At 39.7% G+C, this 26,325-nt stretch overlaps 1 protein-coding gene across 5 annotated transcripts in view; it reads right to left on the bottom strand.

The window, feature by feature from the left end:
• VPS13D (vacuolar protein sorting 13 homolog D) overlaps positions 1–26,325 on the bottom strand; it is a 233,615-nt gene that overhangs the window by 106,833 nt on the left and 100,457 nt on the right. For all 5 annotated transcript variants that reach the window (XR_004423896.1, XM_033114935.1, XM_033114937.1 and 2 more), the window contains 11 exons: positions 26,098–26,308; positions 21,674–21,921; positions 20,008–20,199; positions 19,571–19,697; positions 17,698–17,840; positions 14,492–14,622; positions 14,112–14,287; positions 9,503–9,626; positions 8,459–8,694; positions 5,146–5,254; positions 480–643 (listed from right to left, as the gene is read on the bottom strand). Coding sequence is in view for 4 of the 5 variants with exons in the window: in XM_033114935.1 (XP_032970826.1) it covers positions 480–643; positions 5,146–5,254; positions 8,459–8,694; positions 9,503–9,626; positions 14,112–14,287; positions 14,492–14,622; positions 17,698–17,840; positions 19,571–19,697; positions 20,008–20,199; positions 21,674–21,921; positions 26,098–26,308 (1,861 nt within the window). In the remaining variant the exon portion in view is untranslated. The remainder of the gene's footprint in view (positions 1–479; positions 644–5,145; positions 5,255–8,458; positions 8,695–9,502; positions 9,627–14,111; positions 14,288–14,491; positions 14,623–17,697; positions 17,841–19,570; positions 19,698–20,007; positions 20,200–21,673; positions 21,922–26,097; positions 26,309–26,325) is intronic.

The raw sequence follows: 26,325 nt of genomic DNA, 5'->3' as shown, positions 1-26,325 counted from the left end.
TCACTGGAAACAAATACACTGATTGCATAGAGAAACTAAGGCAAATAAAATAATTTATTTAAAGAGCTGATTTGAACCCACGGAGTTAGCTATAAAAAAACACATTAGATTACTCTCTAAATAGTTTCTTTCTGCTTTCGAAAGATTTTTAAAAAATTCTTAAAAAGATTTAAAGTCAGAAATTCTTCTTGATGGAAGTTTGGGTGAGACGTTCAATTTTCATAACACATCCTTCTTACTGTTTGAATTTTTAAAACATCTCCAAAGGCATTTCCGTAATAGCTTTAAAAAAAACAAAACAAAATGAAGGCCCAATGCTCATATTTGGGAATGCGACAGGTTTCGTCACTGACGAAAAATACACACATAAAAACACCAATTCTTACTTCATGTACAGACTCTCGCTTTTTGGTAGATTTCCTCTGAGTCTGAATTTGAAAGCAATGAACTTGAATCAAAAGCTGCCTAGGAAAGTATACCTGTTGTCAGTTACTGCAGCAAGCCCAGCAATATCCAAGATGGCAGACCCCTCGGCAGAGCGGGCCGCCGAAGGCTTATTGGGGTTGTGGGGCACGGAAGAGCCCTCGTGGGCCAGCATGCCTGTGCCGGTCATCCTCCACAGCTGAGAACGCTTCCCTGGCTCCTGTTGGGCAGACACACGAAAAGCCATCATGTGCAGCCACAGCTTCATACAAGGGCTGAATCAGTTCTCACGTAGGAACTGTATGAAAGCTAGTTTCCACGTTCCATAAATTCTTAATTCAAAGTTTCAATGTTGTTAATCCCCAGTTGCACTCGGGACGAAATATGCTATACTCTTGAACCAAACCAAAAATTACATAATGTAAATTTAAACCATTTATTCTTGTCATATACTTAATATTTTCTGGGCAAACTAGTCCGTTGAAGTTCAGGCCAATCACTTTCACTAGCTATTTTGCTCTGATAACTGCTGCTCCAGATGGTGACCTTTGGGTGCCCTTACCTTAAAGAGTGACTCAATTATATAAAGTGTATATGGTATTCTTAACATGTGCTCACTGGTAATACTCATTACTGGCTGACAACCGGAATTTACCAGCAGTCTTCTCCCCTCCCATGTTTATAATGGACGTATCTTATATTGATGGTTTCCAATTTACAAATTGATTGTATTCAAATATTAAGCTAACTGTATTCAAAGGTTATACTAAGTTGATTGCTGTTAATTCTAAATATTTTCTCCTTAGGAATATTTTATAGACAGTACTTGAACTTCCAGGCCAATCCACAAAAGTCTATGTAATCCATATATAGAAACAATAATACTCATCATCATCATAAGACTTATTGATACTTTACTATGTGCCAGCCACTTACCCATGGGGTTTACATGTAGGTAAATTCATTCAATCTTCAAAACAATCCAATGAGGTATATACTATTAATTGTCTTTATTTACAAATGAGGAAATGAAGGCCCCATGAGATGAAGAAACCTCCCCATGGTCACATAACTAGCAAGTGGCGGAGAGAAGATTTGGGTCTGCAGCCTGATTCCAGAGCCGACACGCTTAAGCACTCGGCTACGCTGCCTTTCTAACATAACCCGCATAGTTCCATTTCAGTAACACCTAACCATATAGAAGACTCTCTCTACAGGAACATACACTCCAGCTAGACCTGTCAGGATCATATCCACTCTCACCAGGTGGGAGCCCCTCCACAGTCAAGACACTTCTGGGTACCACAAAGTCATCCACATGCTGCCCCTGCACTGGAAAGACAACTTCTGCATTACATCCTACAAAGTAAGAACTAACAAAGTAGTATGAGTGCTGAGCCAAGTGCAGGGATTTGAGAGCCAGCTGCACCATTTACTTGCTGAGTGACCTTGGACAAGTCACTGCATCTCTCAGAGTCTCTGTTTCAGGAACTCAGCTGCCTCTTAGTGGTCCTGTGCTAAGTGTAATAGATACAAGGCCCTTAGCGCATGCCTGGCACAGGGTCTGGCCTCGCTAAATGCTCACGATGTTACTATGATTCCACCTCTTCACACAGCACTTTATGTCCATTAGCTTAGGGGATCCTTCTCACACACCTGGGAGAAGTGGGAAAAGGAAGCTCAGTGAGGAATGCGAGTACCAGGTATCATATACTTCTAAGTGATGAAGCCGGAACACCAACCTAGAAAGATACGATGCTACTGCCTCCTCCACGTGGAAGACACGAAGCTGAGCTGCCTTCTCCATCGGCAACCCCCACGTGCTTCCTTCTGCATTCGCAGGGAGAGAACACATCTACCCACAGCACCGAACCACATGGAAAAGCATCTGTTACTCTGCAGATGTTCCAGGTCAGGAATCAAAGCGCAGATGCCCAGGCAAAACCAAGTTTTCATAATTTCCATTTAAGAATCTGAGATGCACTACTCTCTTCCCAGTTCCCTTCTCCACTTCACAATTTAGAAATAAAACCTTTAGATGAGACTGAAGAAGGCAGAATCCGTGCGGGGTAGGTGAATGTGTGTGTGCTCCAGGGAAAGTACAAACTGAGCCCGGAAGAACTGGTTGTGTCAGAAAGTAGGGAAGTGCTCGAGGAATGGGGGGTACATATCAAAGGGCATGGGAGGTTGAAGAAGCGCCTACTGGCCATTTATGAGAATTAAGCATAAAAATAAACACTGACAGTAACAGATACTCACTGAATAAAGCAAAAACCCATAACGACAAACAGAATGCTATGGACTGAATTGTGCTCCACCCACAATGCTTATGCTGAAGACCTAACCAGCAGTCGTGACGGTATTTGGAAATGGGGCCCTTGGGTGATAATTAGGTTTAGATGAGGTCATGAGGGTGGAGTTCTCCTGGTGGAATTAGTGCCCCTATGAGAAAAGACCAAAGGGCTTGCTTTCTATACCCCCCACCCGCTGCCATTTGAGGACACAGAGAAGGCAGAAGTCTACAAGCCAGGAACAGGGTCCTGACCAGGGAACTGAACTGGTCAGCACCCTCTTCTTGGACCTCCCAGCCCCCAGAGCTGTGAGAAATAAATTCCCATTGTTTAAGTCCTCCAGTCTATAGTATTTTGTTATGGAAATCCAAGCTAATATATACATAGAAAATTGGATGAGGAACAGGATATTTACATAGTCTCAAAGCATATAGTCTCCACAAAATATTTATTAACTACAAGGGAAAAAGAGAAACTTCTCAGAAGAGAAGGCTGCGAGACACCAAATCAATTAAGTGCTAAAGTAAACATCACCAGTAACAGGACAAATCAAAATCACAGCATCACTTCTACAGAATTTCCGCCAATTTTTCTATAAATCTGAGATTCTTTCAAAATAAAAAGTAAAAAACCAAAACCAGTTTTCATCCTCATCAAATGAAATAACAACTATGAAACTGTTGTGTAAATTATAAAATCTTACTTAAAATGTTTTTTTGCTACTTAATAAAAACAAAAGCCTGTTTTTGTCTGCTAAAAAGGTACCTGGCCCTTGGAAATTACAAATATATTTACTATTCATGTTTTGCTGAACACATCTGGTGCTCATATCGCACTTGATAAATCATCTTACTCCTGAGTTGGTTTTCATTCACCCTAATATCTTCATGAACTTGAACATCCTTTGAAGGTCATCTGACAACATCATTTCCAAGTGCTCTTCCATTTGTTTTCAATTCATTTGACTCTGTCAGATTTGCTACTTCTTTTATCTTTCGATTATAACTTCAAAATTTTCTTTTTCAAAATTCTCAATAAAAGCCTAAAAAATTGTTTACTTTCAATTACTATGCCTCATGGTCTCTCTCCTCATCATCATTCCCAAAGCTTATTTCTAAAAAGCATCTCACAATAAGTACAGCCTTAAATACAAGAGTGTGACAACATCTTAAAAGAAATTTGAATGATGTGACTTTGAACTGATATAAAAATACACGCAGGAGTACTGACAGACTGATAGATGGATGGACTTTGAAAACATTAGCTTAAGTGAAAGAAGCCACTCACAAAAGACCATTTACATGAACGTCCACAGTAGGGAAGTCTCCAGAAACAAAAAAGATTAGTGATTACTTAGGGCTGGAAGTAATGGGACCATGGGGGGCGACAGCTAAAGGATACAGGGCTGCTTCCTGAGGTGATGAAAATGTTCTAAAATTGAGTGTGGTGGAGGTTGCACATATCTGTGGATACACTACGAACCACTGAATCGTGTATTTCAAATGGGTAATTTGTACGGTATGTAAATTATATCTCAACAAAGCTGTTAAAAAATATAAAGCTGAATTAGAAACACATGTATTACAGTTTCATTTGATGTGCAAAATTTGAATTAATTTGAATCTCCTCTGCAATTAAAAATCTGACACGAGTTGCATAACTTCAAAGCCAAGCGAATCATAAACAAGCTACATTCCTGCCCCACGTGACGCCACTTTAGGTGATAAAAGGTCATCCTCGTCAGCATCAGGGCCACTTCGGTGGTGAACAGACAGCCTCTGTCAGGGGGATTTTTGGATTATGTGATTTCCATGATGCAAAACCTCAGGAACGCAACCCTCCGGTAAATGTGTTTCAAATCTCCCTCCTCTTAAAGTGACTTCTGCACCTCTGTTCTCAAACATCTTTCGTTTTGAAATGTGAACTATTTATTACCCGTCCTTCTGTCATGTGTAATATTTTAACCCAAATTTTACTGTCTCTCTCTCTCTCTCTCTCTCTCTCTCTCTCGGTCTATTAGCATAAATGTGTTCCCTAAGAAGACTTGAAAAGACTGTTGGTATAAAAAAAGGAAAAACGGGATGTTTGATCATTTTTCCATTCAGTTTAGGAAAAAATAGATTAGGGAAGTACTATAACGGAAAAATAGAGAAATGAAAATGACATCACAAATTTGAGGGGGGGAAAAAAAAGTTCAAGAATGAAGTTTTCCAGAAAAGGCACCAAAGATGAGAAAGGGCTGGCAATTCCAGGTATCACGGGACAGTGGGAAACACGTGACCTGGAGCAGTCAAGACCCCGTGTCCCCACCTGAGCAAGTCATCCAGCCCACGTCTCTATGTCCTTAGCTATAAAACGAGGGGCTGGACTATAAGGCCTGGGTCCCTCCCAGCGCTAAGAATCTTTCATTATAAACTCCAAGTTCTCTTACCTTCTTCTTTAAAATGACTCTTTGTGTCTTCGGTGAGACATCCAAGACGAGCTCTGCACAGGTAATGGCCTTGTTGGAAGCCACAGGCCTTCCTGTCCCCTTCTGCAAACTGGAATTTAAAAAAAAATTATATAACTCTATATATACAGAGTCTCCCACATGTACACATGCATGCACACATACGCACACAAGTATTCAAGAACTCATAAGCAAATGCCTAAATCCTCCACTATAAAAAAGAGATTTTTTTTTTAATTGTAAGAGAGAAAATCTGACGCAAGTTGCAGAAAAATCAAGGTTGTGCTGTTTTCCTGTATAGCTCAAAGATTCATTTGTCAGAAGATATACTCTGACATTTCTCCTCTCCTGATAATTTTATTAAGTGGCTATAAAAGGATGACGATATATCTTTAGAGGCCAAAAAACAACAACAAAAAACCTAAGCCAGACATTTCAAGGGTCCAAGAATTAGCTCTACTCTTTGCCAGACAGAACATCAGCATCAATACATCCCCAAGTCTTGGTAAGAAATCAGAAGCTCCTTTAGGATGAAAAGAAAACAAAGGTTCATAATCACCTTTCTCCAAGTCAATGGTGCGCTTCTCTGTGGCTTAAGAACCCGAAACTTTACGGAATATTGCAGCCTACCTACACTTTGGAGTATTTCAATGAGATTTTATTTAGATTATTCTCCTGTTTCTACTAATCTTTATCATCAAAAAAGGGGGCTGATAAATTCAGAGTTAAAAACTAGTTTTCATGAAAAAACAACTAGTTTTCATGACACCACAAGCACAAGTGACAAAAAACAAAAAAGATAAATTAGATTTCAACAAAATTAAAAACTTTTATCCTTCAAAGACACCATCAAGAAAGAAAAATGACAAGCCACAGAATAAAAGCTACTTGCAAATCATATATCTTATATGGGATTTGTACCCATATTATATAAGGAACTTTTAAAATGCAACAATAAAAAGGCCAAAGTCAAATTTTAAAATGGGCAAAGGATTTGAATATACGTTTCCCCCAAGATATACAAATGGCCAATGAGCCCATGAAAGATGCTCAACATTGTTAGTTACTAAGGAAATGCAAATCAAAACCACAACGAGACACCACTACACACCCAGAATGGCTACAATTCAATAACAACAACAACAACAACAAAAACCCAGAAAACAACAAGTTGCTGAGGATGTGGAGAACCTGGAACCCTTGTATACAGCTGATGGGAATGTGAAATGATTCCGCTGCTGTGGAAAACCATACAGCAGTTTCTCAAAAAGTCAAACATGGAATTACCACAGACCCCAGCAATTCCACTCCTAGGTATATACACAGAAGAATTAGAAACGAGTAACTTAAACAAATGTAGAGGCATGCTGACAGCAGCCCTACTGACAACAGCCAAAAGGTAGAGACAATGTAAATGTCCATCATCGAATGGACAAAATGTGGTCTGCACATACAATGGAATATTACTCAGCCATGATAGGACTAGAATACTAATACATACATAGAGTGAACCTTGGAAACATGCTAAGTGAAAGAAGCCAGACACATGAGATCACAGATTTTATGATTCAATTTATGTGCAGTATCTGGAATAGGTAAATCCCGAGAAACAGAAAACAGATTGGTGGTTGCCAGGGCCTGGGAGAAGAGGAGAGTAACTACTTAATGGGCGTGGGTTTCCTTTTAGGGCGATGAAAATGTTTTGGAACTAGAGAGAGGTGGAAGCACGTTATAAATGTACTATTAAGTTGGTGCAAAAGTAATTGCGGTTTTTGCAATTATTTTTAACCTTTTAAATTGCAATTACTTTTGTACCAATCTCATAAATGCCACTGAACCGTTCACTTTAAAATGGCTAATTTTATGTTGTGTGACTTCCACCTCAATTTAAAATAAAAAACAACAAAAACAAAACTAGTCTTCTTCCCTATCCTTAGTTCTCTCCAAAACTGCAAACAAATGGTATCTAATAAACTCCAAAAGATGCCTGAACCTCAGCACAGCAAAATTCCCAGGAACTTCTCTTTTTATCTGCTCCTTATCTGTTCAACCCACTAAACTCATAATCCTGCAGCAGGGTTCTTCAGTTAAAGAGCTTAGTAACTGCTGGAATTTAACATAAGAACATGAAAGGAAAAACATGATTAGCAACCAGATTCAGAACTGGTTTTTCAGGCACTAAAACCTTAAGCATGTCACACTGTTAACTGTCATAATCTTTAAAAAGAAACAAACAAACATGATTCACTTAATTATAACAGGATAAGAATCCCAGGACCATCATTACCAATAAGAACTGCAACAAACAAGGAAAAGAATGGCTATTCTAAGGAAAGGTGCCCGTTCAATTTCATTCGTATTGGAATCTGGACTCTAGGTAGATAAGATACGGCACAGACCAGACACTGTTTTGGGGGCCTAAGGCACATACAAAAATGTCATTCATAAGCAAAATTATTCAGAACATTTTGGAAAGGAATATGACTTTAAATGGGCTGTTCATCGGGTGGTTTATATCTGCAGTGCTAAAGATTCAGCTAGTTTCCCTGTTTCTTCATGGATAAACTTTAAAACTGGCCCTGGAACCAGCAAGGAAACAGTCAACTGTATTTACATGTTGGTGGAACGACTACGGTTTGAAAGCCCAATGTTTTGATCTCTGTGTGCCAATCTATACACCAACCTAACAGGAGAATTAGAATAAACTTGCTATTCTTCACCAGAATTTTTTAAATACAACTAGTCAGACGTCAGTGAAGATCATATTTCTAAGGCAACTGGAATTACTGTCAAGTCAAGCTCTTTGTTTGGCTTCAGGTGCATATTAAAATAGACCCTTAAGTGTCTGCTTAATCAGGATTCTCAATGGGAAAAATAAGTCAGACTGATGATTTGAATAATTTGATGAAGATTAGTCAGTTTTAATGAGGAAAGAGATAAAACAAACTTAAAAATAGCAGCAAGAAGTTTAAAAAAATAACATCTTACAGCAAGAGGAATTTAAGAGACTGTAAGAACAATCCCTTACCGGAGGAGCTGTTAAATACGAGAGTGGATTATTGGGGAGATCTTGAGAAAGAGAAGACTTTTGCCTCTTTGGATGAATGTTAATCTACCCAGAAGACAAGGGCTTAGACTAAAGACCTCTCAAGACAGACCTTGAGCCTGGGATTTAGTAAAGAATGGAAGGAATCTTCCTTCATCCTTCGGCCTCCTGAGAACTGCTTAGAATTTAAGACTAGTTAATAATTAGAGCCTCCTGCTTTACAAGAACAGTAATTTAACCCAGAATTACCCAGAGAATGTATGTGTAGCAGCAATGTAAATAAAATTCTCATAATAAAGCTGTCGGTTATCCTGGAAATCATTCATGTTGCAGCTGATCTCAGAGGAACCTGCGCCTTTGACAGTGAGAGTGATAAAAGGTGGCAGGGTGGGTTCGTCCCAGGCATAATCCAATGAAGTCATGGGCTTCACTTCAGTTCGGAGCCGGGGTTCAGCTACACCGTGCTGAGTAAAGACAACTGGGACCTACAGTGACAGCAGAGAGGGTAGAGAGGACTTTGATTCAGATTGGTGTTAATGCAAAATGATTCCGCGCTTCCTACAATAGGTGTAAGTTCCAGATCCTTCCCAAATGAATCCTAGACAGGGCATAACCACAAGTGAGGTTCCTCATCGTATCTCTTCAAATTCCTTCCTGATCATCTTTCAAACTGCGAAAAGACCAATTAAAGGCCTGGGCTATAGCCTGCTGGATAAAGGGCTTTAAGAAGCGTTGCCACCCCAAATACTCAGGGGAAGCAATTCTATCCTTTCAGTGGCGTCTTTTCTACCCTCATCCACCCCATGACACACTTTGAACACAGAAAGGAATAACAATTTTAGAATTCAGCCACGGAGAGTCACATATTATAAGACGTTGTTATTCAAAAGCATAATTTAAAACAGTCTAATGATTTCCATTTTTCTGCTTTCCTTGTAAAAGTTATAAAAATGCTCACAGTATAACTGCCCGTTCCCTCTGTCACTGGACAACCTGATTCTGATTCCTGTGTGTGGACGGGCTGCAGACGGCACCATGTCAACCAAACGATCAAGCCAGAATAAGCACTGGAGGCTGTGACAAGTCGCGTCTAGACAAGGCTGCCCAGCAATCAAAATAACCTGCAGAACTCCCCTTCAGGGCAAGGATTTCTAAGGTTCTCCAGCGACAGAGTTCCCTGCCTGGCTTCTTTTAAACCCAAGTTTGAAATGTATTCATCTTTATCTTAAGGGCAGTCCATATGCCACCCTCCCGCACGCATATAAAACAGCCAAATTGGCTCTCCCTTGATACCTTAGAAAAGTTGTCAATGCGGAAAGGAGGGGGTAACTGATCTGTGTCACTAAAGGAGATCCTATAGGTGGCTCCTCGGAGTGTAATTTCCACACGCAGGAAGAAGCATTTCCCCAGGGTATCTCTGCAGAAAAAGGAAACAAAAGATGCCGCATCAAATGGAGAAAACAAGTTCCAATTCACTTTTCTCTCATCCTTCTCACAATCACGTCATGGCCCGCCATCAATAAATACCACTGTGTGTTCTTTGAGAACATTAAGAAACAGGAAGTGACAGTATAATCACACAGTAAAAAGAATTCATTCACGTTGTAACTGTACACAAGACCTACAAATTTTCATTGGTTTGTTTTGGCTAATAGTATCAGTGTAGCAAATGAGTAACTATTGGTTGAACTACATAAAACTGTTGATACTAGACTACTTTTGACCTAGAAAAAGAGCAATTGCATATGATTCAAACTGATATATTGATGTTACTGATAACGAGGGTTCTCACTGTAGGACGAGGGAAGGTGAGGAAGAATCCTGTGGAATGGAGGTGTCAGTATGTAATCGTGATGATCGAATTTAGCAACATCAATAATGGGCCCAACAGATGTCACTGGCTCTTGATGAGACGCAATCGAAAACACAATGAACCACTTAGGTTGTATTCTTACAGAAAATGTTTGAGCCAAATCTATATATATATAGGAAACTATCAGAAAAATCCAGAAAATAGGACATCCTACAAGACACTGGCTTAGACTCTTTAAAAAGGTCAATGTCAATAAAGACAAAAAAGTAAAAGTGGGAATATTCTAGATCAAAGCAGAAGAGATCTATCAACCAAATAAAACACATGAGACTTGAATGAATCCTAGATCAGGGGGAGGGGACTGCTATGAAGGACATTTTAAAGGACTATTTATTAGAAAACATATCAATATTAAATTTCTTCACTGTGCAATGATAATGTATCATTTAGAAAAAAATGCCCTTGCCTTTAGGTGATGAGTGAAGTTTTTATGGCTAAAGCATCATGATGATTCAATTTACTTTCAAATGGTTCAGAAAAAAAAAGTATGTATGTGTAGAGAGAGAACAAGAAGAACACAGCAAAATGTTAAAATGCATTAAATCAAGGTAAAAGACGGAGGGGTGCTCCTTCACTAGTCATAAGTTTTCTGTAGGTCTAAGCTGTTTAAAAATGAAACGGTGGAGAAAGTAGAAGAAACAGATGGCATAAGTCTACACTCAGTATTTGAGGACGGCACACTAAACCTATTTCAAAAGGATTAACAACTGTACCGGTCATCTTCCCCCACCTCCACCCATCTCTCTCTCTCTCTTTTTCTCTCTCTCTCTTAATCACGAGTAACTTTTTTGTTTAATTCGAAATTGGCTTCTCCTTCTCAGACAACAGATCCGGGCAGCCTCCATCCAGGCAGTATATAAACCAATGGTGGTTTTAGCTTCGGAACTCCTTACCTTCCGGCCCTCCAGCCCCGCAATGAAATCTTGTGGGAAACACATGATACTAACAGACAAAAGTTCTGGAAAAATGCTTCTTCCTGCCTTAGACCCCAACTACTCTTAGGAACACAGCTTGAAAACCTCTCCCAGATGCAATTAACTCTAATAAGGGCCAGGCAAAGGATAATTAAGAAGGGCACCCCACCAACAAAAAGAAAAAAAACCCTTGGATAATGGCTTTTTAAAAAAGTCAGATGTAGCTACTATTTTGGGTCATCTATAATTAAGTTGGGCATTTTTCTGTCCCCTCACAATGGTGTTCTCAATGGAGAACAAACCGTAAGTATAAAAGATTAAATTTTACATCTAAATGTGCTGACAAAGCATAGATTGCAGTATATTTAGTTTCCAGAGCATTTGAGGAAAGACATGACAGATGACACAAATCAATGGAAAGGCATCGCCTATTCATGGCCTAGAAGACTTACTATTGCTAAGATGTCAGTGCTCCCCAAAGTGGATCCCATGATTTAATGCAATCCCTATCAAAACCACAAGTGGTCCCCCCCCAGCCCCAGAAATAGAAAATTTCATCTCAAAATTCAGATGGAATCTCAAGGAGCTCTAAATAGCCAAAATAATCTTGGAAAAAAAAAGTTATAAGTCTCATACTTCCTGATTTCAAAACTTATTACAAAGCTACAGTAATCAAAACAGTGATACGGGGGCCGGCCCGGTGGCTCAGGCAGTTAGAGCTCCATGCTCCTAACTCCAAAGGCTGCCGGTTTGATTCCCACATGGGCCAGTGCGCTCTCAACCACAAGGGTGCCAGTTCAACTCAAGTCCCGCAAGGGATGGTGGGCTCCGCCCCCTGCAACTAAGATTGAACACGGCACCTTGAGCTGAGCTGCCTCCCGGATGGCTCAGTTGGTTGGAGCTCGTCCTCCCAACCACAAGGTTGCCAGTTCGACTCCCGGAAGGGATGGTGGGCTACGCCCCCTGCAACTAGCAACGGCAACTGGACCTGGAGCTGAGCTGCGTCCTCCACAACTAAGACTGAAAGGACAACAACTTGACTTGGAAAAAAAGTCATGGAAGTACACACTGTTCCCCCAATAAAGTCCTGTTCCCCTTCCCCAATAAAATCTTTAAAAACAAAACAAAACAAAACAAAAAAAACCAAAACAGTGATACAGCATAAAGACAGACATATGGACAAATGAAATGGAGTCCAGACATAAACCCTTGCTTATAGGGTCAAATAGTTTTTGACAAGGGTGCCAAGACCATTCCATGGGAAAGGAAAGTCTTTTCAACAAATGGTGTAGGGAAAACCGAATATCCACAAAAAATGAATGAAGTTGGACCCTTATCTAACACCACATACAAACATTAACTCAAAATGGATCAAAGACCTAAAATATAAGAGCTAAAACTGTAGAACTCTCAGAAGAAAATATAGGAAAAAGGCTTGATAATATTGGGATTTGGCAATGATTTCTTGGATACACCACCAAAAGCACAGGCAACAAAAGTGCAAATAGATAAACCGGACTACATAAAAATTAAAAATGTCCATACAACAGAAAACAATCAACACAGTGAAAAGGCAATGTACGAAATGGGAGAAAATATATGCAAATCATGTTATCTCATAAGGGGTTAATATCCACACTATATAAAGAACCAGAACACAACAACGAAAAAACAAACAAACCAATTCAAAACTGGGCAAAGAACTTGAGTAGATTATCTCTCCAAAGAAGATATACAAGTGTCCAACAAGCACATGAAATGAAGCTCGACATCATTAATCACTAGGGAAATGTGAATCAAAACCACAATGAGGTATCACCTCATACCCATTAGCAGATCTACTATCAGAAAAGCAGAAAGTAACAAATGCTGGTAAAGATGTGGAGATATTGGAACCTTTGTGCACTGTTGGTAGAAATATAAAATGGTACAGCGACTATGGAAAACACTATGGCAATTCCTCAGAGAAATAAAATTGGAATGATCCAACAATTGCATTTCTGAGTATAGACCCAAAAGAATTGAAAGCAGAAACTCGAAGAAATATTTGTACATCAATGTTCAGAGCTGTATTATTGACAACCCAAGTGTCCATCGGTGAATGAATGCATAAACAAAATGTGGTATATACATACAATAGAATATTATTCCCCGTGAAAAAGGAAGGAAATTCTGACACATTACAACATGGATGAACCTTGAGGGTATGAAGCAAAATGAAACGCACCAGTCACCGACAGACAAATACTGCATGATTCCACTTATATGACGTCCGTAGAGTAGTCAGATTCACCGAAAAAGTACAACAGGGATTGGAGAAGGGGGAAATGAGGAGTTGTTGTTTAACGAGTATAGAGATTCATTTTTGCAGGATAAAAAGAGTTTGAAGATTGGTTGCACAACAATATGGATGTACTTAACACTAGTGAATTTAAAAATGATTAAGATGGTCAATTTCATGTTCTGTACCTGAGCACCACAAAACAATCTCTGGATCTTTATGTTATCTTTTTCATACGGTATGTGTATTTTACCACAATTGAAAAAAAAAAAAATTAACACTTAAAAAGAAAAAAAAAAGGCATTTGATGAAAGCAGAAAGAAAAGAGTCATCCTGTGCAAATTGAGGCTACGTTTCGTTGATTTTTCTTAACAATAATGACCTGAGGGTCACTGGGTCCGGCCAAGGCCAGATGATTTACTGCAACAGAATTAAACAAGAGAGACTTTGCAGAATGTGTGAGAACAGACAGAAAGCTTTGTCATCAGTGTTACCATCTAAATGCAGACAGAATTTTCAGACGTGCAGGCAGCCATGAGCTCAGTGCTGCCCCTCCAACTTGTAACCACAGACCACAGCAATTGCACAATGCTCAAAACTGTTGACATTCCCTTGAACTCTTTCCATCAAAATGTTCACTCATACGTACCTGGTCTTTACAAGTTTTAAGACCTTTCTCTGAGCCAGAAACATGTGTGTCCACATCATGAAAAGTAATATTCCCATTTATAGCTTTACAAATATTTAAAATTTAAATGGTATTTACAACTTACTATTTATTTACTGCACCTCAAACAAAGCTCCTTTTTGTCTAAATATAGTTTCTGAACTTACCTCATGTTGATGTGGAAGGAATTATTCTTGTTGACCTCAAAGCCTCCAGACCAAATACAATTGGGAACATCCATTAATCGGACACACAAGAGCTGATCATAGTCATTCCGAGGCCAATGGAACACCACACTGGAGCCAGGAAGGGTGGAAATGTAACCTTCGGGATTGGCTGTTCCCTAAAACAGGTAAGATCACTGGCTTTAGATTAACAAGTCAAGTCTAAGTACCCACTCTGAGCCCTGCCTTCTACCACAAGCTATTCAGGCATGAAATGGTTACTCACGTCACAAAACCTACAGTGCTGATGGGGAGATAAGCCATGACATTAAAATTCCCTGTGCTTTTAAACACTACCCATTCTTCAAAAGCAAACTGCTTACCTGTCCCCGGGCAAATTCTCTCTGTGCAAATGCAAGCTTGTGAGATGATTTATTATCTAACAGGTAACGGGGGGCAAAGATGACCATACAGGTGTCAATGTATCGACCTCGGCCTTTCTTGATATCAATACCTACAAACAACAAGAACCATTGCCATGAATTAGTCAGAAAAAAGAAAATTCGTGGTCTGACAAAAATAAATAGCCTTCACAAGTACTTAATTTCTCTGAGAAAACAATTATATCACCCAGAGAGGCTGTCAAGCCTTCCAAGAATGAAATGAAAACAGCAAATGCACTTAAAGTATTAATCTTTATTCCCAGTTATGCCTTAAAAAGTCTCAGGAGCAATATCAATATCCCCATAGTTCTTAGCTTCTTCATAAAATGTGTACCATTATACCAGCAACTAAAAAACACAGGATACCTTCGGCTTCCATTTACGAAGGGGACTACTAAGAGTTTATGTAATACATTTCTGCTTACATCTGGGACACAAAATTTCCTCCTAGAGAACTTTCCCCATTTACAGGATATACTAGAAATTTCAGATTACTTAATTGCATTCTGCACTACCCTGAGCTCAGATGACTCTTCTCTAATATTTCCTCTCAGCTCACTGCCCAAGAGTCCGGCTGGAACCTAATGCTAAATATTATAGAATTTATTCATTCATAAATGTTTTCAGCACATACTAAAAAACAGCAAACAAAACACACAGAAAATTATAATCAATGAGAAGGAAATCTCAAAGCAGCACATCCGAAAGAAAGAAAGAAAGAAGGAAAGAAAGAAGGAAGGAAGGAAGGAAGGAAGGAAGGAAGGAAGGAAGGAAGGAAGGAAGGAAGGAAAGAAAAAGAAAACAGCATTGATTAGCTTAAAAGCTCTGACAATTTTTAAAATATGAAATTCAGTGGGATGAATTATTTGTTCATTCAGACAATAAATACAGCAACTATATTCAAGGAACTGGGCTGAGCCCTGTTTTATACAACGATAAAAATATTTATAGTAGAAATAATACAATATTATTTATTGAACTCTACTACATGCTACGCCCTCTACCAAAGGCTCTACATTTAATCCTCAGAACAACCTTATGAGTTAAGTATTTTCATTCTTTCCATTTTACAGATGAGGAAACTAAGGCACGGAAAGCTAGGGAACTTGCCCTAGGTCACAGAGCCAGTAGGCAGCACAGCTGGGATTCAAAGCCAGGCAAAGCCTGCCCACAAAAGATGTGTTTAAACTTGAATCTACAGTGCCGAGGCTCAATTTTTGGAAAAAAGCCGGCTTTTTGTTTCCTGGTGCATCTTAGACTGCTCTGGCAAACTCCCAGTAAATGAATAGCTGATAAGATAAAAACGTACAAAATGCTTCGTTTTGGAGGTCCATGGGAGAATAAATGGCCAGGCCGTCCCTGGCTTTCCAGCTTGGGACTGTGCTTTAAACCTTCCTGAGAGGCAGCTAGTTATCTATCCAATTCTGCAAAAGTATTCACGCACGAGATTCCACACGTTCCCTTCACATTACATGCCAAGATCTCGTGATCCTTAAGAATCATGAAGTCCTATCTTAGCCCACACCGTCTATTCTTTTCCTTGCTATAACAAAATTCAAATCACATTCTTGTCCCTAAAAAGTTTTAATAGTAGTAAGTTTTAATGAGTGCTCCTAGCATATGCGTTTATACGTGCACTCACGGCATATTTCTGATTGGACAGCTCGATTTGTCTCCTGGCAAGAATTCTGTGGTTCCTCAATGCCAGCTGTTTTAGAAGGCAGAGCTCCATTTCCCCCAAATTTGTCCCAACTCTAGCTTCCGGCCAACCTGTGGTAGCTTGTGTTGGAAAGTGTATCAAGGACAAAATACCCCAACAGAAACCCAAACACAGCACAAAGCAGCTTTTGCCTACTCAAGACAAATGTGAGCAAACAAATGAGAAAAGAAAATGATCCTCAGCTAGATCAAATAAAGTTCATTTCTTCTATTAAAAATCTTAATGTCAACTTTACAGGAGAGAGCCCCCATGTCAAAGGAGAATGCACACAAATTCATGTTCAGAAACCACAAAAAGCGAACTATACTTGGAGGAGACTCTATTATAATAAATCCTCAAACACGTAAACATGTCTCTAACTCTACAGGGTAAATAGCTAAATGATACCACCTCAGTTTTTCCTTCTACAACATGCCTATATCTGCACTGTCCAATACAGAAGCCACTGGTCATATATGACTATTTAAATTAATTAAAATTAAACACATGAAAAATTCAATCCCTTAGTCACACTGGCCCCACTTCTTAGCGATGTACTCTCAAGCTCTTGGCAGCCACACGTGGCTAGAGCTGCCGTATTGGACAGTGCAAAATAGAACATTTCCAACATCACAGGAGTTCAACAGACAATGCAGTTCTAGATGCTCTTCCAGAATTCAACACTAAAAGGTACTTTGCGATCCCTGGAAATCATATAATAAAGGAAGGATGCACTGCCAGCATTTTAAACCTGAGGCATATTTAAATCAAATTAATCTTAACTCTTCAGGAAATCTTTTGGGCATGCTAGGTGGCTATGAGGCATACGTCAATAGGTATTCTCCCCTGTCCACCCTCCACCTCCGTAAGCGAAGCTTGTTTAGTGGGCTTCTAATTACTATAATAACCCCCAAGCGCATTTTATCACATTTTCTGCTTCAAACGTATACACCCCCATCATCATTCCACTTGTGACCCAGACTTCCCCTTTGCATGTGGGCAAGTCACTTAACCTCTCTGCTTCAGTTTCAAGGAGAACAATGCTTTCTACCCTCTTAGGGTTTGCAAATTTTAATGAATGCGTGGGAAATGCTTGGAGGATGAAAAGCATTCTAAGTGTTCCTATTATTCCCACGAAAAACAAGGATTTAAGCCAAACTGATACTTCCCTGACACAGGTGAGTTTGAAATTAAACAGAGCCCCAGATCTCAAAGGGGCAGGTGTTTAGGTAGCTCCGTAGATCCCCAGGAGAACAGATCTGTGTTGATATCCATCTAGCATTCAGAGAAAAAGATACCTGACCCAATGCTGAACAAGAAAACCAGCACTTGCCGCCAGGCCCAAATGTATGGCAAGCTTATTCCTCTCTGCCTGAGGTCGTCGGCCAGCGGTTCTGAGTCTCCCGCTATCCCGCATATAACCCACCAGGTTAGAGATCAAACCCACCAATGTTATAGATCAGCCCTGGGCGGTTTCCTTGCTGGATGACTTTCAAAGCTCGGACACCGCTGCCACCATCCAGTGAGAAGCCCTGACACCAGCCCGGCATGCCTTCAGGATGAATGCCCCTTCCGATTCTCATTGTGCAGCTGTAGGACAGAAAAGCAAAGATTTATATACTCACCCATGAGAAAGTCTCATCCCGCTGTCCTACCGAGGAAACACTGCTGGAGCTACCATCCAAAATCGCAACCTGAATATTGACTCTTCCTCACTCTCACGTGATTCCCAAACACAGCAAGGCAATTATCAGTGGTCTGAACTCCATCTTAGAGGTGGCCACAGTACAACAACGTGCAAAATGTATGGACATCTTCAACTGAGCACTTTAGGAAAAAACATTACGATTCTGTGAACGTAAGACATGGGGGAAATGCTACCTATTATTCCTCTGAAAAAACAAGAATTCCAGGTAAATGGATACTTTCCTGACTCAGGTGTTTCAAAGGTTCATGAAATATTAGGTTGGTACAAAAGTAATTGCGGTTTTTGCAATTATTTTTAACCTTTTAAACCACAATTACTTTTGCACCAGCCTAATACCTAACATAGAAAAGGGTGCACACCATTCTGTGCATCCAAGAAAAGTTGATGGAGAAGATGCAGCTAATTGTACATTCCTCCTACGGCCTGGTACTGGTGCAATGACAAAGCACTATCTAGTTGGCCAGTGTCTTGCCACAGATCCTGGAACCGTAATCCCAGACGTGTGTTCCGGTTCTACCACGAACAATATAACCCTGGGTGGGGCAACTCTCTCTCTCTGAGCCTCAGTTTCCTCATCTTAAAATAAAACACTGTTTGCTGCCCTGCCTAATCCACTGGGATGTTGAGAGAAGCAAACGAGATGGTCTATGTGGAAACGCTTTGGGAAGTATGAATCCCCTGGATAAAACAATCTGTTGCAAATGTCAAGTCCTAGATCAAAAACTGTCAAAATCCTTTCAGGAACCGTGAGAATGGGCTTGCTGACCACGGCTGGTGTCTGTACATCCACCGTCCAGCGCCCTAGTCAATCCTCTCCTGACTCCAGCACCAACCTTGACGCCAGCCGCCCACCCCCACCGTAGGCACAGCTGCATCCCCTGGCATGCAGTGCTCCCGAAGCCCTCCTCGTAAGCGTGGAGCACACTTCTGCAGATAATGGGGTACGGCATTCTAGCGGTATCAATCAGATATGCCCACTTATCTTTGGATTAAGGCCATAAATTAGAAGACTCCTGCAAAAAGCAGAATGTCAAAACCAAGAACAAAAGTGAATTAATGCTCACGCCATCCATTGTAAGGACATGCCATCTAATCAACCCTCACAACTGTTGCCTTTCCCTGCCTTTAAATGTGCAGTGAGAGCCCGGAGATCTTAAAATGGCACATTCTAACTCAAGGGTAAAAGATGGATTTCAAAACCTTACACAAAACTATCTGGATTGGTTAATGGGGTGGAGGCTTTACCAAAGGACCAGTCACGCCACCCGCTGGCCCCCCATGCCAGCTCCTCTGTGCCGAGAGCTTACAGGGTAAGAAAATTGTGCAGAGAACATGTGAGCTTCTCTTCATTGGCAGAGTTATGAATAGAACTGCTTCAATACATGTAAAATAAAACTAGCTTTCATTATAAACCAAGCAAATGGTTTATTTTCACTATCAAGTAACAGAAATTAGATCCGAAAGAATCCCATTAGGTCATGGTCGCATTCCCCTGCCAAGTGGGGATCGTTATCTACAGTATATTTCTACACCATGGATATACTATAGCCTTTGCTAACTTTTTCCCTTCTCTAGGAGCTCATGCCCCCTCCCCATAAATAACTGTACTCACAGGTTCGGCTGCTCTTTGTCAGCGTAGCAGAACAAGAGAGGGCTCAGGCTCCGGGCCAGCTCATGCTCCTCAAACTGGCCTGCGGCGTCTGTCTTGCCATTGTCCTGTCTGAAGATCAGTGGTAACCCTTTAGGAAGGAGGGGGAAAATTTACATCAATCCCACCCAGTCTATCCAAAATAGATGCAAATGGTAAAAGAACAAAATCGTCGAGGGGGAAAAGAGCAAAAACGGAATTTATTCAGTGGGCGCAGTGCATTGTCTAAAAGGACAGTTTGGACCCTGACTGGGCACTTATTATGGAAGCAGGAGAGTTCCGGCAGCTCAGACGGTTGAAGTCATCTATGTGCATTAGCTCCATTTAGTGCGCTGAGCAAATAAATGTGAATTCCCGTGACCAACGCCAAAGGGCCCCTCGAACAGCCTCTCTAGACATACCTGTTTTGTTAATCAACCAGTAAGGGGCAGAGATGAAGATCTTCAAGGACCCTTCTGCCCGACACACAATCCGGATGGTGAGGTTCAGCTGCCGCCGGTTGATGTCGTAGAGTCGCATTCTTACCATATAGTTTTGGGTTCCAGGTGGGATGAGTAATTCCTTACAGAGCGGAAAATTCTCCAGTGATACCCCTAAAGGAGATGCAAGCTATTGTCTTTTTGGTTTCTCACTTTAGTTTGTCAAAATACTCACAGCCAAACGAAACTGGATTCCTTTTGGAAAAATCAGTAACTATGTCTCTAACTGGTAAATAAAGAGTCTCGTTAGCATGGCCATTTTCCTTTGTGGGGCTGAGAATACATACGAAACAAACCAGATGGCCTGGATGTCACACTAGGGGGTCTGAACTGCATAATTAGAACGATGAAAATGCCAAAAAGCTATCAATAACAGTGATAACTATGAAGACCTCTATATACACAATAAAGGCAAGAAGAGGGTAAGAGTCAAGGTTTCTGCCGCCAAATGGCCTGGCTTCAAAGTCCCCGTCCAGCCTTACTAAGCTGCCTGGTGCAGAAAGCTATTTAAACTCACTGCGCCTCACCTGCCAAATAGGGTAACAGTAGGCACCTATGTCACAGGATTGTTGTTAAAAGTGACGATCCATGTAAGGCAGACAGGGAAGCTAAAGAGTGCTGGGTATGCACACACTGGTGGTGAGGACACTTCCGTTCCATACAGGGGCCCAATAAACATTTGCTGAAAAAATACTTAAACGTCAAAGCACAGACCTATTTTTTTTAGAATGGACAACTAGCACTGCACTATTTTTATTTTCTAAATTAAGCTCAAGGGTTTATATATTCATTGACGTGCAAGCTTCTCGCTGTGGGACACACGGCTTAAGGTCAATGAGGTTCAGGTTCCTGTCTATCAAATGGGGAGAAAAGCTGTCTCTCTGCCTGAAACGTGGGCTGTTGTGAAGATCAAATGAGATGATACACGCAACTGGAGAAAGATCAATAGCTAAGTCATTATTATTTCAGCCTATCTACAACAGCCTTAAAGAGGCATACTTCCCGCCCAAACTCCACAAGGACCTCTCTGTAGTAAGAGCTACAAATATGGTGGTGATTCTCTACCTCAACTTTCGCCCATCCCTACAGCTGAAAACTACTTGACGCACTGAACATCTCAAACCCCAACTTCTTCATCAGTAAAATGGGGCAAATAACTACTGCTTAAGGATTACATGAGATCGTGTGCGAGGCACCTGACATAATGCCTGGAGTACAGTGTGCTTGGCACATGTTTTTGCCTTTCCTGAAATGAGGAGAGACATAGGACTTGGCTCATTTTATAGCTAGAAAAAACATGGTTTGAAAAGACGAAATGACTTCCTAGAGCCATACATCATGTGAGCAACATGAGAAATAAAGGCTCTGTTGAGTGCTGTCTCTGTAAATCGTTTGGACTTGGTCAATTCTTTTGATAATTTTCTAATTTAGAAGTTTTATATATTTTTTTAAAACTGCATGAATCTTCTGAGCTAGCATACTGAGATACTTTGTTTGCTATAATTTCTCTAAAATGTTTACCAAATAATCACAAAATACTGACATTTCCATGGAATTACTACAAATGATGATTTGACTAAATCCTTACCCAGTTCAATGTTCTGGGACGTGTCAGCTGTGTGCAGGGCCACCTCTCTGCCCGGTTTCAGTGTCCCATTAATTGGCATTCCTTTAACATAAAAGTCAAGTTCACAAGGTAGCAAGTTGCAGATTACCACAGTTGGCAGGAGATATATGGTATGCCCAGGCTGTCTGAAAATCTGCTTTGCACTGTCAGAAAATATGTTCGAGGGCATGTAATCTGGGTAATTTTCTTTTTTTATGGCCACACAAAACCTAGAAAGACAAACGGGTGTAAAAACCATCAGCCTGAATGAAGAACTTGAATTCTTTCTCCTTAGCTGAGTATCAGAAAGCATAACGTTAAAATGGTTCAAGGCTTCAGTAAGGTATTTGCAATTTTCAATCCAAACACATTAAATGAGGTATAATTAAATCACAATAGAATGTACAGATTTTAAATGTTCAGTAGGACTTTTGACAATTACATACATCTCTATAACCACCACCCAAAACCAGTTATAGAGTATTTCTCTCATTCCAAAAGGCGACCTCATATACCCTTCCAATCAAAATCTTCTCCCCCATCATTTAAGCAACTACTTTCTGATATTTGTCAATACAGATTAGTTGTGCCTGTTCTTGAACTGCATACTAAGCTATTTTTGCATAAAAATGGAAGTTTCGACAAGATTCAGCCATTTTGTATGCATCAGTATTTGATTCCTATCCCAATTTATGAACATACCATTTTTTAAAATTTACTCATTATCCTGTTGATTGATAAGGTTGTGGATAGCCAATTGGGTTGTATCTCTGGATCAATTTATTGAGAATGGAAAGACTAACAATACTGAGTATTCCATCCATGAACTTGGTTATTTATTACTACTTAGTTATTACGTTGGTTTTGTTTAATCTCTCTTAGCAAGGTTTTGTATTTTCTGGACTCGAAAACTGGTACATCATTCCTTAGATTTTTGATGCTATTGTAAATGCTATGTTTATTAATCACATTTTCCAACTTTTCATGGCTAAAATATAAGAATACAGTTGATTTCTATAAATTGATCTTGAATCCTGAAAGCTTTTCTTTTTTTCCCCTTCTTCCACCCCCACCCATCCCACCCCATCCTGCCTCCACTCAGGTTCAAGCCATTGTTTCTCAGTCTAGTTGTGTAGGACACAGCTCCCTAGCCCATGCTGGTATCATGAGCCTTGCGCTCCCCCCAGCTGAGGCCGTTGGTCATTGGTCGCCGGTCATCGGTCGGTCGCTCACAGCAGCTCTCACCAGCTGCCAGCCGCTCACAGTGGCTGCCGGCCATTCATGCTGGCCACCGGCCGCTCATGACAGCACATGGTAGCCCACAGCAGCACACAGCAGCCCACGTCAACCTCCAGCTGCTCACAGCAGCCCAGCTCCAGGGAGAGCCATTGTTCACAATCTTAGCTATAGAGGGTGCAGCTCACTGACCCATGTGGGAATCGAACCGGCGACCTCTATCTAGGAGCACAGTGCTCCAACCACCTGAGCCATCAGGCTGGCCCCGAATCCTGAAATCTTGATAACTTTATTTAGGTCTCATAATTTTCCATGGTGTTATCTACATACATAATCGTGTCATTTGCATATAAGTTTTACTTCTTTTTAGATCGTTATGCTTTTCCAATTTCTTGTTTATTTATTTATCCTTACTGCAATGGATAGGACTAGTGCTACAATGTTAAAGAGAGTAGCTGCTTCCCAACCTTAAGAAAAAGCGTTTAAGGTTTCACCATTAAATAAAATGGTAGCTGCGGGTTTATGATAGATGCGCTTTAACTGTTTGGAAAAGTTCCCTTCGATTCCTAGTCTGCTGTGAGCATTATCAGGAAAGGGTGTTGAATTTTTTAGCAAATGTTTTTTGGTTTTTGATGGGTTTTCTTTTTTCATTTACTGAGATGACCTGATGCTTTTTCAGTCTGTTAATATGGTAAATTACATTTACCGATTTTCAAATGTTAAGCTAATCTTACATTCCTGGGACGAACTTCACTTGCTGGATTCTATTTGGTAGTATTTTGTTATGAATTTTTGCAACTCTTCATGGGGGGAATACAGGTTTGCAGTTTTCTTTTTCTTTCTTCCCCTTCTCTCCTTCCTTCTTTCCTTTCTTTAAAATATCTACATCAGTTTTGGTTATCAGGTGTATGCCGGCCTCCTAAAATGAGTTAGGAACTGTTCCCTCCTCCCCTACTTTCTCAAAGAATTTGCATAGAACTGATATTATTGCTTCCTTAAATGTCTGGTAGAATTCACTAGTGCAGTCATATAGTCCTAGAGTGTCCTTTGCGGGAAGGCTTTTTACTAAAATTAAATTTCTTTCATAGTTATTAGGCTATTTGGATTTTCTACTTCCTCTTTGTGTCAGTTTTGGTAATCTGCTATTTTCAGGAAATCTGTCATTCCAGTGTGGAATTTACTGTGTTTTGCCGTGTATAATGCGCACTCACGTTTTTGGCCCAAACTTTCAGAGGAAAAAATCTTCAATTTTTTAATTCAAATTTATTTGTTTACATTTAGGTACTTGTTTTTTGTATTATAAAGGAATTTTAGCATTTATTTTTTAACATATTATGGTACAACAAATTTTATGTAACAAATAATTACAAAACACAAGAACAGATACAAGGTGTAAGAAATTTTATGTACCAGTAACAAATTTACAATATTGACACCTCATAGAAGGCCAAGAACTCTTCATCGTTGCAAGATTGTTAAGTTCAACAAAACCGATTATCATATTCCAGGGTACTGTTTTGCATACGGATATCATTATTGATTTCTAGAGTTACACTTTTAACTCATAAGCATAAATGTAAGAATTAAAAACATTTATATAAATATGGAATTAATACTACCCATGTATAATGCACATTGTTATTTTTCCCTCACAAATTTGGGCAAAAAAGTGTGCACTATACACTTCAAAATACAGTAGTTGCATAAAACTGTTCATAACATCTCCTGGTAAAGTCTGTAGTATCTATAATAATGTCTCCTTTCTTTATTCCTTACATTAGTATTTTGTGTTTTCTCTTTCTTTACCTTGATCAGTCTTGTTGAAAGTTTATCAAATATAAACCTTTCCAAAAGTCAATTTTGACACAGATTTTGTTTGTTTTTCTATTTCATTGACTTCCATACTTATTTTTATTGCTTTTTTCAATTTGTGTTTAATTTGCTCCTCATTTTCTACCTTAAGGTAGAAGCTCAGATTAGTTACTTTATATCTTCATTATTTTCTAATATGAACATTAAAGCTATACATTTCCCTCTAGAACTGTTTTTGCTACATCCTCCACATTTTAATATGTTTTAAATTTCCTCTGTGACTTATTTTTTGACTTGTGGGTTAATTAGAAATGTATTGTTTAATTTCCAAATATTTGGGGATTTTGTAGGTATCTTGTTATTGATTTCTAGTTTAATTCTATTGTGATCATGAAATATATTGTATATGGTTTCAATTGCTAATATTTATTGCTCTTTGTTTTATGGCCCCGTAGATGTCTCTCTTGATGAATGTTTAACACATACTTGAAATGACAATGCTATTTGGAGTTGTTGGTTAAAGTGTCTTATAACAATTATGACACGCTGATTGATAGCACTGTTCAAATCCTTTCCTATCTTTATTGGTTTTATTTGTTTTATAAATTACTGACAGGGTAGTGTTAAAATCACCAATTATGGCTATGTATTTACCTATTTCTCCCCTTAGTCTGTCAACAACTGACAAATATAGGTAAAGGGTATACTGGAATTCTTTATACTATTCTGATACCTCTACTTTAAGTTTAAACTAAATGAATGCCTATCATCACTGTAAAGAAAACTAAAGCTGATAATCTTTAAATAGATTTAAAGTCTAAGTTTAAAATATCTAACATCAGCAATCCAGTATTTTTTCCAATATTAAATCTAGTAACATATTACTTGTACTCTTCCACAGAGGAAGAGTCTAAATGATTAGATAATTTTGTACAAGTCCCCAAGAAAAGTCAGTACTAGGCCCATGAACCTTCATCAAAATTCCACTGAAATCTATCATTTGAAAAATTCTTAACCCTAAGGTTTTGCTTCCCAATTGAGGAATGGGAACGGGTAATTTTTCTTCCCTCTCTACTTACCTCTCTTTCTGCTGACACATCCATATACATTTCTAACCTTGTATGTGTGAGCAGTGTTTTTTGGCTGTTTCTCCCACATATTAGATGATAAGCAACAGTCCCTACCACCCCCACTGAGGGTTAACCCTTGAATTGTTATGAACTCTAACACCAGAATGGAGGGAATAAGAACTTTAGGATTTTAAATAAGCACAACTGGATCACTAGGGGTCCTTAGGAAAAGAATAAAGGGAAAAAAAGAAAAGCAGGACTGACACGCTACTGCAACACTGTGCGTACCTGAAGAACCGGCTTTTTTCCGTGTCCATTGAGTGGCACTCGCGTTTGCTGCTACTGACCTCTGTCGTCTTCACTACGTTGGTCCAGTGAATGGGAGCCTTACAGAAAAATACACCCAGTCCTTTGGGCCGGGCCTGTAGCCGCCAAGAAGTGAGGTGCAAAGGCACAGCAAAGGAATCCCCTGGCATGATAGCGGGGAGCACCACAGGCTCTGCCACAGAAACAAGT

Source organism: Rhinolophus ferrumequinum, chromosome 9, assembly GCF_004115265.2.
Source record: "Rhinolophus ferrumequinum isolate MPI-CBG mRhiFer1 chromosome 9, mRhiFer1_v1.p, whole genome shotgun sequence".
Classification (NCBI taxonomy): Eukaryota; Metazoa; Chordata; class Mammalia; order Chiroptera; family Rhinolophidae; genus Rhinolophus; species Rhinolophus ferrumequinum.
The sequence above is the reverse complement of the archived record's forward strand: the minus strand, read 5'-3'. Positions and strand labels throughout refer to the sequence as shown.